This window comes from Chionomys nivalis, chromosome 4 (genome assembly GCF_950005125.1).
Source record: "Chionomys nivalis chromosome 4, mChiNiv1.1, whole genome shotgun sequence".
Lineage (NCBI taxonomy): Eukaryota > Metazoa > Chordata > Mammalia > Rodentia > Cricetidae > Chionomys > Chionomys nivalis.
The window spans coordinates 18,540,198-18,552,838 of NC_080089.1; the positions used below are offsets into that span (position 1 = coordinate 18,540,198).

The following is a 12,641-nucleotide window of genomic DNA, read 5'->3' on the forward strand; positions in this document are numbered from 1 at the left end:
ATAAAGATAAAGCCTATTCTCTATGCTAGTGTTCTGCGCTGAAGGAAAGCAAGCACCAGAGCGTTTATCTAGTTCATTTTCCTGACTGTGGATTTAATGTGGTCAGTTGCTTCTCAGATACGTCCTCACTACTTTCCTGCCATGATGGGTTGTACCTTTGAACTATGGGCGGAATAATCCCTTTGTACCTTGAGTTGCTTTTCTCAGGCATTTTGTACCTACAAGAAAAGTAACTAATATGATTGCCTTGATTATAGTCAAAGTCTCTACTACAGTATTTGCAGGATCTCATTGTGTACCCCTGGCTGGCCTCAAACTATAGATCTTCCTGCCTCTGCCACCTGAGTGCCAGGAATTAAGGTTTGCATCACCATACATATCTCCTTTATGTTCTCAGAGAAGTTAAATGTGGTATTGAATATGACAACATATCCTGTAGAAAACGGTTGTGGAAAATAATTTTAAATAGACAAAGATATGTTACATTTGTTTATGCTGCAGAATATTACTTTAACTGTGTAAAGGTGTTACATTTATTTATGCTGCATTTGTTTAATGATGTAAGGATGTGTGTTTAATTATGTAAAGATGTTTGTTTCACCTTGCCTGTCTAAGGTATCTGGTTGGTCTAAGAAAGAGTTGAACAGCAGTAGCTAGGCAGAGAAAAGGATAGGTAAGGCTGCTGGGCAGAGAGAATAAACAGGAGGGGAAGTCTAGGCTCAAGATAGAAGAGGATAAGGAGGAGGAGGAAGAAGGGAACAAGGGATACGCCCAGGGCCAACCAGGCAGCTGCCAACCAGCATACTCAAGAAGCAGTGAAAGTAAGATATACAAGCCAGGCGGTGGTGGCGCACGCCTTTAATCCCAGCACTTGGGAGGCAGAGGCAGGCAGATCTCTGTGAGTTTGAGACCAGCCTGGTCTACAAGAGCTAGTTCCAGGACAGGCTCCAAAACCACAGAGAAACCCTGTCTCGAAAAAACAACAACAACAAAAAAAAAAACAAAAAAAAAAAAAAGAAAGAAAGAAAGTAAGATACACAGAAGTGAGAAAAGTAAAAAGTCCAGGGCAAAAGACAGATAAAGAGAAACAGTTAATTTCAGTCAAAAGAGATGAGCCGAAGCTGGGCTGAGCATTCAAAACTAATGAGTCTCTGTGTCATGATTAGGGAGCTGGTTAATGGCCCAAAAGAAAAAGCCTAGTACAGAAAACTAGGAAGAAAGTTGAAATTCTTTCTAAACTCACTTGTGTTATCAATGCAAATTTACTATCACAAATCTTAGATTTCTTTGATTTTTATTTTGAATCTGAAATTAAAGGAATATATTTATGCACACACATAAGAAGTCAAACATTCTAAAAAGAAATTACTTTGATCAATAATATTTAATGAATCTAAATTAATGCTCTACCTTCAAATTTCATATTTATGGTACCAGTATCAAAATGAAACTTTATAATGTAAATATAAACAACAAAGCTAAGTGATATCAGATAAGTAGCTATATGTGATTTTATATTTTCATATTTTATAGTTATGTAAAAGGGGATGAGTCAGGAGAAAAGCATTTTGTAAACTATACACAGACGTGCATAGAACACACCAACAACATTTATGCTTGTATGTGACAGATGATAGAAAGCAAGCACCACAAAGTGTATCAACGGTATGAAAATGTGTGCTCGCTTTTCACACGTAAGAAATTAGACATTACCAACAGAGGAGAACTGGAAAGGAGAAAGACGGTGTGTAGGAGAGGCTCTTTAAGAGTTAAGAGCCTGTAAGAAAGAAAAAAAAATAGACAACACTGTGAAATAGTAAGTTAAGCTACTTTACTAAATTTAAAGAATTATCACTTTATATTTAATAATCAAAGCATATTACTGCTATGAAAGGTAAAAAGATTAAAAGCTTGCAGATTCTGATTATTCTCTGAGTTTACTGACTTTGTTTTCACAATACAAATGCAAAAAAAATAATGAAATATTTTTGATAATAAATAGGTTTAGCATAAGAAGTGACTCGGCTGTGCCAAATAGATTTGAGAGTAAAAACAAATTCTATGTCTTATACTCCCTTGAGTCATTCTCTATTAGGTAAGAGAATCTACACAGTATCACAGTAAGAACTTTCGCCGTTACTTACTTCAGCCCATTCAGTTGAACCCAGCAGCCCGAACTCTTCTGCATCCCAGCTGGCAAAAATGATAGTTCTCCTAGGTCTCCAGCCTGTAATCATGTTAGGAAACACAGTTAAAGACACCCACCTACAGGGACAGGAATAGAAGCAAGTCACTCTCAGTCAGCAGCTACCTGAGAAATGATAGTTACCTCGATCCATCAGTTTTCCAAAACTTTGGGCAATCTCTTGTAAAACTGCAGTCCCCGTGGTAGGGTCAATCCCTCCAAACACCCAGGAGTCACGATGACCTCCCAGAATGACATACCTATCTGGACGAGAATGTGTTCCGAAAGCTACAGCTTGCACACAGTACAGGCATTAGTCATTTATTTAAGTAAATTAAACTTTCTCCTGCCTGAGCTACCTCACAGAAGACAACCAACAGTGTAAAGGAAAATCTTTTAAAGTGGAAATATCCTTCCCCTGAATTTCACTTTCAAATCAGCCAGAAAAATATGTTATTAACAGAATTTCATCTTTCCTTAATCTTCATTAAAAGAAAATGTCTTTAGATTTTTAATGACTCACTAGGTTCCAGAGACCCTCGGATAGTTCCAATCTTTCTAACGACTCACCAGGTTCCAGAAACCCTCAGATAGTTTCTAACAACTCACCAGGTTCCAGAGACCCTCTGATAGTTCCAATCACATTGTAAATCCTTGTGATTCTGTTAATGTTACTGACATGCATTCTAACTTTCCTAGAATTGTAAAAAGAGTAAGTTAGTTCAATGAAGCATTGCATTTAGTTTTTTATTTAACATTCTATTGTGAAAAATCTCAAAACTACAGAAAACTATAAACTAGGACAGTGAATTCTCATATCTTTGCTACCTCAGTAATTGGATTATTTGAAACACTTGTGAAGCATCATTATAATTTATTCCTGTGTATGTAGGTATGTACCTTAACATCAACTTTAAATACCAATATTTTGTGTTTTTCTTCATAGCTGTATTACTCATTCTTACTTTTAACTGAAAATATTCTATTAAATGCCTTAAAGTACTAATTTTAAAACTTTATATTCTCAGTACACAGGAGCAACTGTTTGCTATATACTAACTAAAAAGACAAATTTATTGCTTGATCATCTGTTTTTATAAATCCCTGCATAGCACAGTGATGTCTAAATCAGTAACAGATCACACATATGATAGTATCCCAAAAAGTACAAAGGAATTAGAAGGATCTATTAGCACGGCACCTGCTATGATGCCATCGTATAATGTATTACTCGTGTATTTGTGGTGATACCAATGGGAACAGACATTATATTGCCAGTCAGAAGTGGAGAGCAATGCATAGTGTACTTTCATTATTTATTAAAAGTGTGCTCACACTTACTAAAAAGGAGTTTCCTCTAAGACAGACTACCCTGTTAGGCTAACGGTAGCCTCATTCTTTTTTTTTTTTTTTGGTTTTTTCGAGACAGGGTTTCTCTGTGGTTTTGGAGCCTGTCCTGGAACTAGCTCTTGTAGACCAGGCTGGTCTCGAACTCACAGAGATCCGCCTGCCTCTGCCTCCCAAGTGCTGGGATTAAAGGCTTGCGCCACCACTGCCCGGCCAGACTTTTTGACTTCCCAGGGAGACCTCACCCTCTCTAAGAAGTGCATGGGGGAAGGTGGGGGAGCAGAGGGAGAGGGAACTAGGATTGGTTTGTAAAATAAAAATGATTGTTTATAACAGATTTTTTTAAGTTTCATTCAGTGACTGAGGTATGTGTAAGCACATTCTGATGTTCCAGGATTTCTCAAAACACATCTTCCTGGTAAAGGACACATGATTACAGTAATACTTGCTGCTCATTAACTTTTGTCATGACTGAAAGCAGTCTATAAATATATTACTTAAAACTGACCTGAGCACTGACTGAAAAAAATATTATGAATTCTATTGTTAAATAAGAATTTGGGCCGGGTGATGGTGACGCATGCCTTTAATCCCAGCACTCGGGAGGCAGAAGCAGGAGGATCTCTGTGAGTTCAAAGCCAGCCTGATCTACAAGAGCTAGTTCCAGGACATGCTCCAAAGCTACAGAGAAACCCTGTCTCAACTCCCCCCCCCCAAAAAAAAAGAATTTAGAATGTTGTGCTAAGTGCACAACTACATACTGAAACTTCCCTGGGCCATCCATTTTGACTCTGATTTGTGCTAAATTTTAATATTCCTTCATGATTTTAACCAATTTAAAAGCAAAGGCAAGTTCAGTTAAACTCAGCCAGACTTCCTCCATCTCAAAGGCCATACACACTCTATGAATTCCAGAAGGACATGAATAAATAGTGAGCTTTTTCATGGGAACAGAAAACGAGCCTTTGTTTCCTCTAGATCAAAAAAGATCTATAATTTGTCATCCATAACGGAAAGAAGGAAAGAGCTCCCAAAGCTTGAACAAGCTTGAACAATGTGAAGTGCATGCAGATTCTGCCATCCTTCTAAAATTTTTCTAAATACATAAGCAATCCTAAGAGTAATTAATACATAATTCAGCTAAGTGTTCCATCAAGAGCAAAACCAATCAACAAGTGAGGTTTTTAAAATGCATTAAGCAAAAAAAATGTATTTTGCTGCTGCAAAGTAAACACAAGAAGGAGCTGGGGAAGGCTTAATGGTGGAGCCACTAGCTGACAAAGAAAACCCCAGGTTCAGTTTTAGCAACAAAACACCAACTGCTACAATGCAGAAACATTTCAGCATCTTCCTGTAACTAAGAGCTTAAAGTCATGGAGTACTTTGTGTAGTGTTCATCGAGTATTTGTCAAATGCATTAACACACTCCTATCGGGAAGAGTAGAAAAGACTCAGCTCATTTATCACGGTCACCTGTATCTTTTGTTTCATTTCATTATATAACTAGACTTCTTTATTCATCTCTGGAGAAACAGACTGAATAAACATGCAGAATCATGACAAAACACAATTCACAGTAGAGTCATATTTAGTACACATTCATTTAAGATCGCTCACCATTATAAAAGCAAATTTTCCTGCAATTATGTTTATCTCAGCATTCCTAATAAGCTGATTTGATTGGTGTATATGTGTGTGTGTGTGTGTATGTGTGTGTATGTATCCTTGAATATATCTTTGATCAAATTTTGCTGCTGTTGGTTTTTCTTTGTTTTTCAAGACAGGGTTTCTTTGTTTTGCTTTGCAGTTTGTCCTGAAACTCGCTCTGTAGACCAGGTTGGCCTCAAACTCACAGAGATCCACCTGCCTCTGCCTCCCAAGAACTGGGATTAAAGGTATGTGCCACCACCACCCAGCTTCTCTGAACCAATTTTGACACCAGTCCTGGTTCCTTTAATAGCTAACAAGTCTAGTGAAAGAGAGAATAAATTCTCATTTCATACCTGTCCAACAATTATCACTTTAAATTACTCTTTATCAGCTTTGGAGGTCCTGCTGAGATGTGCTATGACTTCATCTTGCAATGTGGACAGTTAAAATTCCATTATTTTATCTATCTGTATTATCTAGGTTTAATTTTGCTCTATTGTCTTTGTGTTTATTTCTATTTCCATTTTTGTTAGGAACAAATTATTCTTCATTGATGCCAGCAATATGAGGAAGTATCTTTATGACTTGTCATTTGATAATCTCCCTAAATGGACAAATAATTATCAAGACCTCTGTGAGGTGAAAGAGAAAAAAGAATCTCTCAGAGCTTTGCTGTTATTGCTTACTATGTATCAATCCATTTTGAACTCAAATCACAACAATGATGGACAGTGTTGGATAGCCAGACCTACACTCTCTATTTCTTATGCTTTCTGAGTTTAATCTGTTTTTTATAATATATGCTTTATTCATGTATTTGTGCATATGTATGGAGGGGGCAGGGAGGCCAGAGGAGGGAGGAGGGAATTTTAGATCCCTTAAGAGCTGGAGTTACAGACATTCTGTGAGACAACATAGTAACTGGGAACAGAACACTAGTCCTTTTAACTGTCAAGTCATCTCTCCAGACCCCTGAGTAAACTCAGAAATTATCAATGCATTTTCTCCATGTCTGTCTAATTCTGCTTGTAAATTAAAAACAAATAAAAGTTATCTTGGGAAACTATGTTATCTTTCTCTCTCTGAAGAATATAAGTAAAATAGATAATAAATTTTGTAATTGAAGGGACACTGTTCTGATTGAATTATGATGATTATTAATCCCTTACATAACTCAAATTCTAAAATTCCCATAAAAGAAAACTAAACTTGTTTCAATTTAGCTTATCTGAAACAAGCCAATTCTAACAATAAAAACATATTCTGATTATTAAAGTTCACATAGATAGGTAAATTATTAGCAAACAAGACTGACTGAGCAATGTGGGTTTAATAAAATGAACAGCTATCTTTAGCCTTTCTGGTTTATCAGCACTAACATTTCCCTTTCCCCAGTCTTTCCAGTATATCACACTTCCCACCATGGCCTGTGTTTCTATAACTACATTACCTGCCTGCTTTTTCTCAACCCATCAGGCATATATGATCAATGCAACAGTCCTGTGTTTAAAAATGATACTAATTATATTGGGCAGTGGTGACACATGCCTTTAATCCCAGCACTTAAGGGGGTCTCTGAGTTCAAGGTCAACCTGGTCTTCCAGTACAGCCAGGGCTACACAAAGAAACCATGTCTTGAGTAGAAAAAGATGATCTCCTGAATAAACAGGGAGTGAGGGGATCATAGGAGAGGGAAGAAGGTGAGGGGGAGGGAGGGAGAAGGAAGGGATGTGGAGAAAAATATATAGCACAATAAAAACAATTTTAAAAAACAGAAAAAATATTTTAATTCAATTCAAATATTTACTTAGAAATTATGTAACACTGACCATTTTCTTATTTTAATAAATATGGTTTACTCCAAAAAAAAAAAAAAGAAACCCTGTCTTGAAAAGAAAATAGCAATACTATTTATAATGAAACATCTATTGAGGATTATTGAATTGTTGAACAACATGGTTTCCTCATTTTGACTCCTTTATGCCATGGACTGAAGGTTAAGTAACCAAGGGCTCCTTTCTCTCTGCCCTTTATCTTCTCTCAGCTGAACCACCATAAATGTCACTAGGAAACCTGATTTAAAACTTGAGTTGAAAATGGAAGCTAAAAAAGACAACACTGCTTGAAATGTTATAAGCCTAAGCTCAAACATGGTAATATTTCACTTAATAATACAATGTCACCAGTGAATAATTCAGTTAATTCTGTAAGTCCTTCCGACTTGATATAAAGTGATCAGTTGCTCACTGGTGACAAGGAAAACAGGAAGAGCATACTTTACCTGGCAGAGCATTAGCCTGACATTTTTCTGTTAAAAGCAAACTTTTTCAGGCTTTTAAAGATTCACAGCGTTACCTGGAAAATTTGCTTCTTATAAAGCCAGGCCCGATATTGTAACTGACATTTAGAGCTCCCTTCCAGCTGTTGTCTGGGGCAGCAGTTCCTCCCAAGTTTCTGCCAAGATCACATGAAACAACACAAAGATTGATCTTGAGGATATCACGAGATTGGGTATGATTCTGTAGAGTAGAACTATTTACACAGAGGCCTGACCTCATGGAGCTCTCACTCTGGAAAGAGTCATAGCCTAGACAAATTAGTAACGTGCAACGTGTTACTATTAAAGGTGAAGGGAAAAAATAAAATCTGGAGGACAGATGCGTGGCAACAGCCTCTTCACACTTGACATAGTTGGAGAAGCAGGAAACGGAGGCTATTCGAAAGAGGGAACATTCATGACTGTGTTAAGAAACACATAATTTTAAAAGCAACTACTGACCCCATTGGGGGCACCTATAAAAGGGAATTAAGTTACTGTGGTACAAACATTTAGGAAATAGTAGTTGGGAAACAGGCAATAAAATACAGAAAACAATACCAGCAAGTGTTAGCTCAATGATCGCTGTACTGGAGACAGAGATCTCAACTGGGACACAAGAAGCAACACTGTTCTCATTTTACAGGCGAGGACGCTAAATCAGACAGCAAGGATTCAGCTGGTTTTAACATAACTGACTCATAGAGCAGAAAATGGACAATACAGGGCAAGACACACTCATCTCCAACTAAATGTCTATACCGTAATAGTATCTCTGCATCATTATATCCTATTGGATGTACGGGTATACTCGGAATTCCTACTCCTTCTTCAACTTGAAGTCTGAAGGTGTACTCTGAAAAGATCAAGTATATAAGTGAAAACCATTGAAGAATACAAGCAAAGACAATGATATGCTGGAATTTCTTGTAATATTATTACAGATTTGCTATATTTTGGCAATTAAAATAAAATTCAAGGTTACCAAAAGGTCAAATTGTTTTATTAAAACTGGCCTATTTGAGTCAGCAGTAAAAAGTTAAGTCATTTATATTTTAAAGTAAAATCAAATCATAGAATTTATAGATTTCAAACTAAACAGTTGAAATGATTTTCTTAAACTTTTTAAAATCTTATTTGCTCAAAAGATATTATGAATTACTATTACAGAAACTCCAGCAAACTATATGCTTGGAAATGTGTCTATATGTCTAAAGTCACATATAATGGATAAAAAATAGAAAACTTATGAGATAGTGATTGAGAAATAATTCCATTTACCCAAATAATAAGACAAAGTTTTCTTCAAAGCATGATTTGGAAGTACTGTCAGACTGATAATCTATTCAGGCCTGGCTATCACGCAGGATGGATTAAAATGGAAACCCTCAAGCCATATCTGAACCAACTTAAAAATGATAAGACATATGAAACAACAGCTCAAATATCTCTTTCTTATTACTTATTTTTATAATTGCCCATTGAAACAAAATGTCTAACCATATTGTTACACTAAATGCAAAAATCATACGAAGTGTATTTTTTTTTGACAAAAGTGGGATTAATTTTATGGGAAATAGAAATAAATATTGAAGAAAATATTTCCAAAGTTCTTGAGTATCTAAAACCAAACAATGATTTTCTGCTAACTCACAAAAAAGCAGGTAGGCTGCCTGCAGACCTTCTCTTCTCTCTCTGGTCCCCCAGTTCGAAGACCAGCTCTATAGAACACCCTTGGCAGCCCCTCCTCCCATCTCCCGTGGATCCCACAGATCTTCTAACCTTCCTCCCCCTACTACTTGTTTTGCCCCAGACCCCAACCCCAGTGAGCACTCCCTGCTAATGGCCCTCTTCTCTTAGGGCGACAAATAGACTGAAGGCAAGCCCACATCTGTGCTGCTGCTACCAAGATTCACCCTAGTACCAGTATCATCCCCAGCTCCATAGCAGGGAACCTGCTGTAGTTTTCCTTTCCTCTCTGACCCCACTTCATCCCTAACCCTCCTTCCCCCAACAAATCCGAGTATCCCAACTTCCAACACCAGCAAGCATTTGGTGGGAACACAGCAACCTAGTAGAGCAAGGGAACAGCCCACAGCTCCAGTCCACATGACCATGTTAATTCACAGGCCATACCTATAGGTTCCCTTCAGATCTCTAATCTTTCTCTGTTCCACCAGTTCCACCCCCAGCTCTACAGCAGAACACACATGGCAGTGTCACCCCACCCCTAACACTGCACCCACTCCCATCTCCAGTGGATCTCACAAATCTTTCCCCGTTTTTATTTTATTTTTTTAAAATTTATTTATTTATTAAAGATTTCTGCCTTCTCCCCACCACCACCTCCCATTTCCCTCCCCCAATCAAGTCCCCCTCCCTCGTCAGCCCTAAGAGCAATCAGGGTTCCCTGCCCTGTGGGAAGTCCAAAGACCATCCACCTCCATCCCGGTCTAGTAGGAGGAGCATCCAAACTGCCTAGGCTCCCACAAAGCCAGTACATGCAGTAGGATCAAAGACCCATTGCCATTGTTCTTGAGTTCTCAGTAGTCCTCATTGTCCACTATGTTCAGCAAGTCCGGTTTTATCCCATGCTTTTTCTGACTCAGGCCAGCTGGCCTTGGTGATTTCCTGATAGAACATCCCCATTGTCTCAGTGTGTGGGTGCTCCCCTCGCGGTCCTTAGTTCCTTGCTCGTGCTCTCTCTCTTTCTGCTCTTGATTTGGACCTTGAGATTTCAGTCCGGTGCTCCAATGTGGGTCTTTGTATCTGTCTCCTTTCATCGCCTGATGAAGGTTACTGTTCAGGAGGATGCCTATATGTTTTTCTTTGGGTTCACCTTCTTATTTAGCTTCTCTAGGATCACGAATTCTAGGCTCAATGTCCTTTATTTATGGCTAATTCCTCCTCCCACCCCCACAGATCCCAACCCAGCAGACAGCCCTGCTAACCCAGGGTCCCCTCCTACCAGGAAAGGAAGGCTGGAGGCAGACTCACACCTCTCCTACTGCTCCTGAGTTCTAATCCCCCCATTTTCATCCCAAGCTTTCTATAGTGAAATCTTCTATGACCTCCCTTTCCTGTTTGACTCCATCTCCAAGGAATAACAAAGACCTTCTCCTCCAACCTTACTTCCCCTGCCTTGTCCCAGTATCCCAGCCTACAACACCAGTAGGCTATCTCTGAGAAAACATCAGCTGGATGAGACAGGCAACACTCAGTCAACACACTTTCTGAAAATCCAGAGAGAAAATAGAAATCAAGGATTAAAACCAAAACAAAACAAATCCGGAAATCAGCACCTAGACCTATAATCAACCCAAACCCGGATGCTTAGATGGCAGCATTAAAACAGAATTAATAACAGCAAGAGCAGTATGTCTCCATTACAGCCCAGCTATCCTACTTGAATATTCCAATACAGTTGAAACACCAAAAAATACCTTAAAAACAACTATATAAAAATGATAAAATTCCTTAAAAATGGAAATAAATCCATGAAAACAGTGTGAGGAAATGAATAAATCACTTAACAAAATCCAAGAAAACACATATAGTTAAAAAAAAAAAAAAAACTGACTAAGATCACAAAAGTGGAAATAGAATCAATATAGAAAACTTAAGATGAAAGAATTCTGGAAATAAAAATTTTAGGAATTCAAACTAACTACAGAGGGAAGCTTCACCAAGAGAATATAAGAGATGAAAGAAAGTTTCAGGCACTGAAGATACTATAGAAAAAATGAATACATCAGCCAAAGACAAAGTTAAATCTAAAAATTTCCTTATACATGTCAGTCTGATGTGATTGAGACAAGGGAGGTTTTCAGGGGGAGACTGGGAGATAGGGAGCCCCCCCCCTGCTCTTCCTGCTTGGGCCTGGAGCCCTCCTCAGCCCCTCCCGCAGGGCACCCTGCGGTGAAGATCCCCTCCCCCTCCCGCCTTCCTCCTCCCTCCCTCAGCCTTGCTCTGGGACACTGGGGAGGGGGCTGAGCCTGGTGCAGAGAACTCAGCTGGGCTTCCAAGACGCACGCGGTGGGCGGAGACTGGCGGGCAGACGCATGCTGCAGGTGAAGACCGGCGGGCAGATGCGGCTGCGGCAGAGACCGGCAGATGTGGGATAGTCCAAGCATGAAACAGTGAAGCCCACACTGAGAGCAGATCGCCCCACTACAGTTAAATCAAGTAGGTTTCTTGGGGCCAAACCTGCAGATTGGGAGGCCTTTTATTGGCAAGATCCATTGGCCTGTCCCTGAAGACACTCCTGGGTGGGGAGAGTGTTCTTGGCTCACGGCGGGCCACAGGAAATGGAGCAGGGGCATTGCCAGACCCCCTTGACCCCTTGGTTAGTCTGTGAGGGCTGGTCCCCTCTGCTGGGGCTGCTCCTCCTCTGCTGCGACCTCTCTCTCCCTGGCCCATCCCAGCTTGCGCCCAGGGGCCCCCTTCACTCTCCCTCCTTTATGCGGGGCCACAGGATCACCCAGTTTAGCCTGGTTGGGCTCTGGGTCAGGAGCTCGGGACAGAGGGCAGCAGGAGTTTCTCTGTTTTGGTGGCTGGCCCACAGAGTGGTAGGCCTTTTCTTGGCAAGATCCCTGGCGAACGGGGAGCCTGGCCCTGTTCCTGAAGACCCTTCTGAGTGGTGAAAAGGATCATGGCCCGCAGTGGGAGACAGGAAACAGAGCAAGGGCATCTTGTAAGCGAGGCTCCTGGCCCAGCAGGGAAACCTGATCCTGCTTCAAAAGACCCATTAGATAGCATTGATAGGAGGAGATGGGCAGGCGCCAAGGCAAGAATTCACCCAACAATCTGAAAAACAACATGAAAACACCAGAACCCAATGATCTTACATCAGAAGGACTTGAACACCCTAACACAGAAGAAGTGGAAAAAATTGACTTTATGAAAGCAATAGAGTCCCTTAAACAATATGTAAAAAATGCCCTTATAGAAATGAATGAGAAGTATAACAAAAAGTTTGAAGAAATGAGTAAATACATGAACGATACCCTGGGAAACAAAGAAAAAAACGATCAAACAAGTAATGAAAACAGTCCAAGAATTGAAAACTGAAATGGAAGCAAAGAAGAAAACACAAACTGAGGACCAGCTGGATATGGAAAATCTAGGTCAACGAGCAGAGAC

General features: G+C 39.6%; 1 protein-coding gene across 3 annotated transcripts in view; it reads right to left on the reverse strand.

The window, feature by feature from the left end:
• Nucleotides 1-12,641, reverse strand: part of Naalad2 (N-acetylated alpha-linked acidic dipeptidase 2) — a 114,385-nt gene that overhangs the window by 24,863 nt on the left and 76,881 nt on the right. For all 3 annotated transcript variants that reach the window (XM_057766733.1, XM_057766732.1, XM_057766731.1), the window contains 5 exons: nucleotides 8,262-8,355; nucleotides 7,538-7,636; nucleotides 2,795-2,880; nucleotides 2,330-2,449; nucleotides 2,145-2,227 (listed from right to left, as the gene is read on the reverse strand). In XM_057766733.1, the coding sequence (XP_057622716.1) occupies nucleotides 2,145-2,227; nucleotides 2,330-2,449; nucleotides 2,795-2,880; nucleotides 7,538-7,636; nucleotides 8,262-8,355 (482 nt within the window). The remainder of the gene's footprint in view (nucleotides 1-2,144; nucleotides 2,228-2,329; nucleotides 2,450-2,794; nucleotides 2,881-7,537; nucleotides 7,637-8,261; nucleotides 8,356-12,641) is intronic.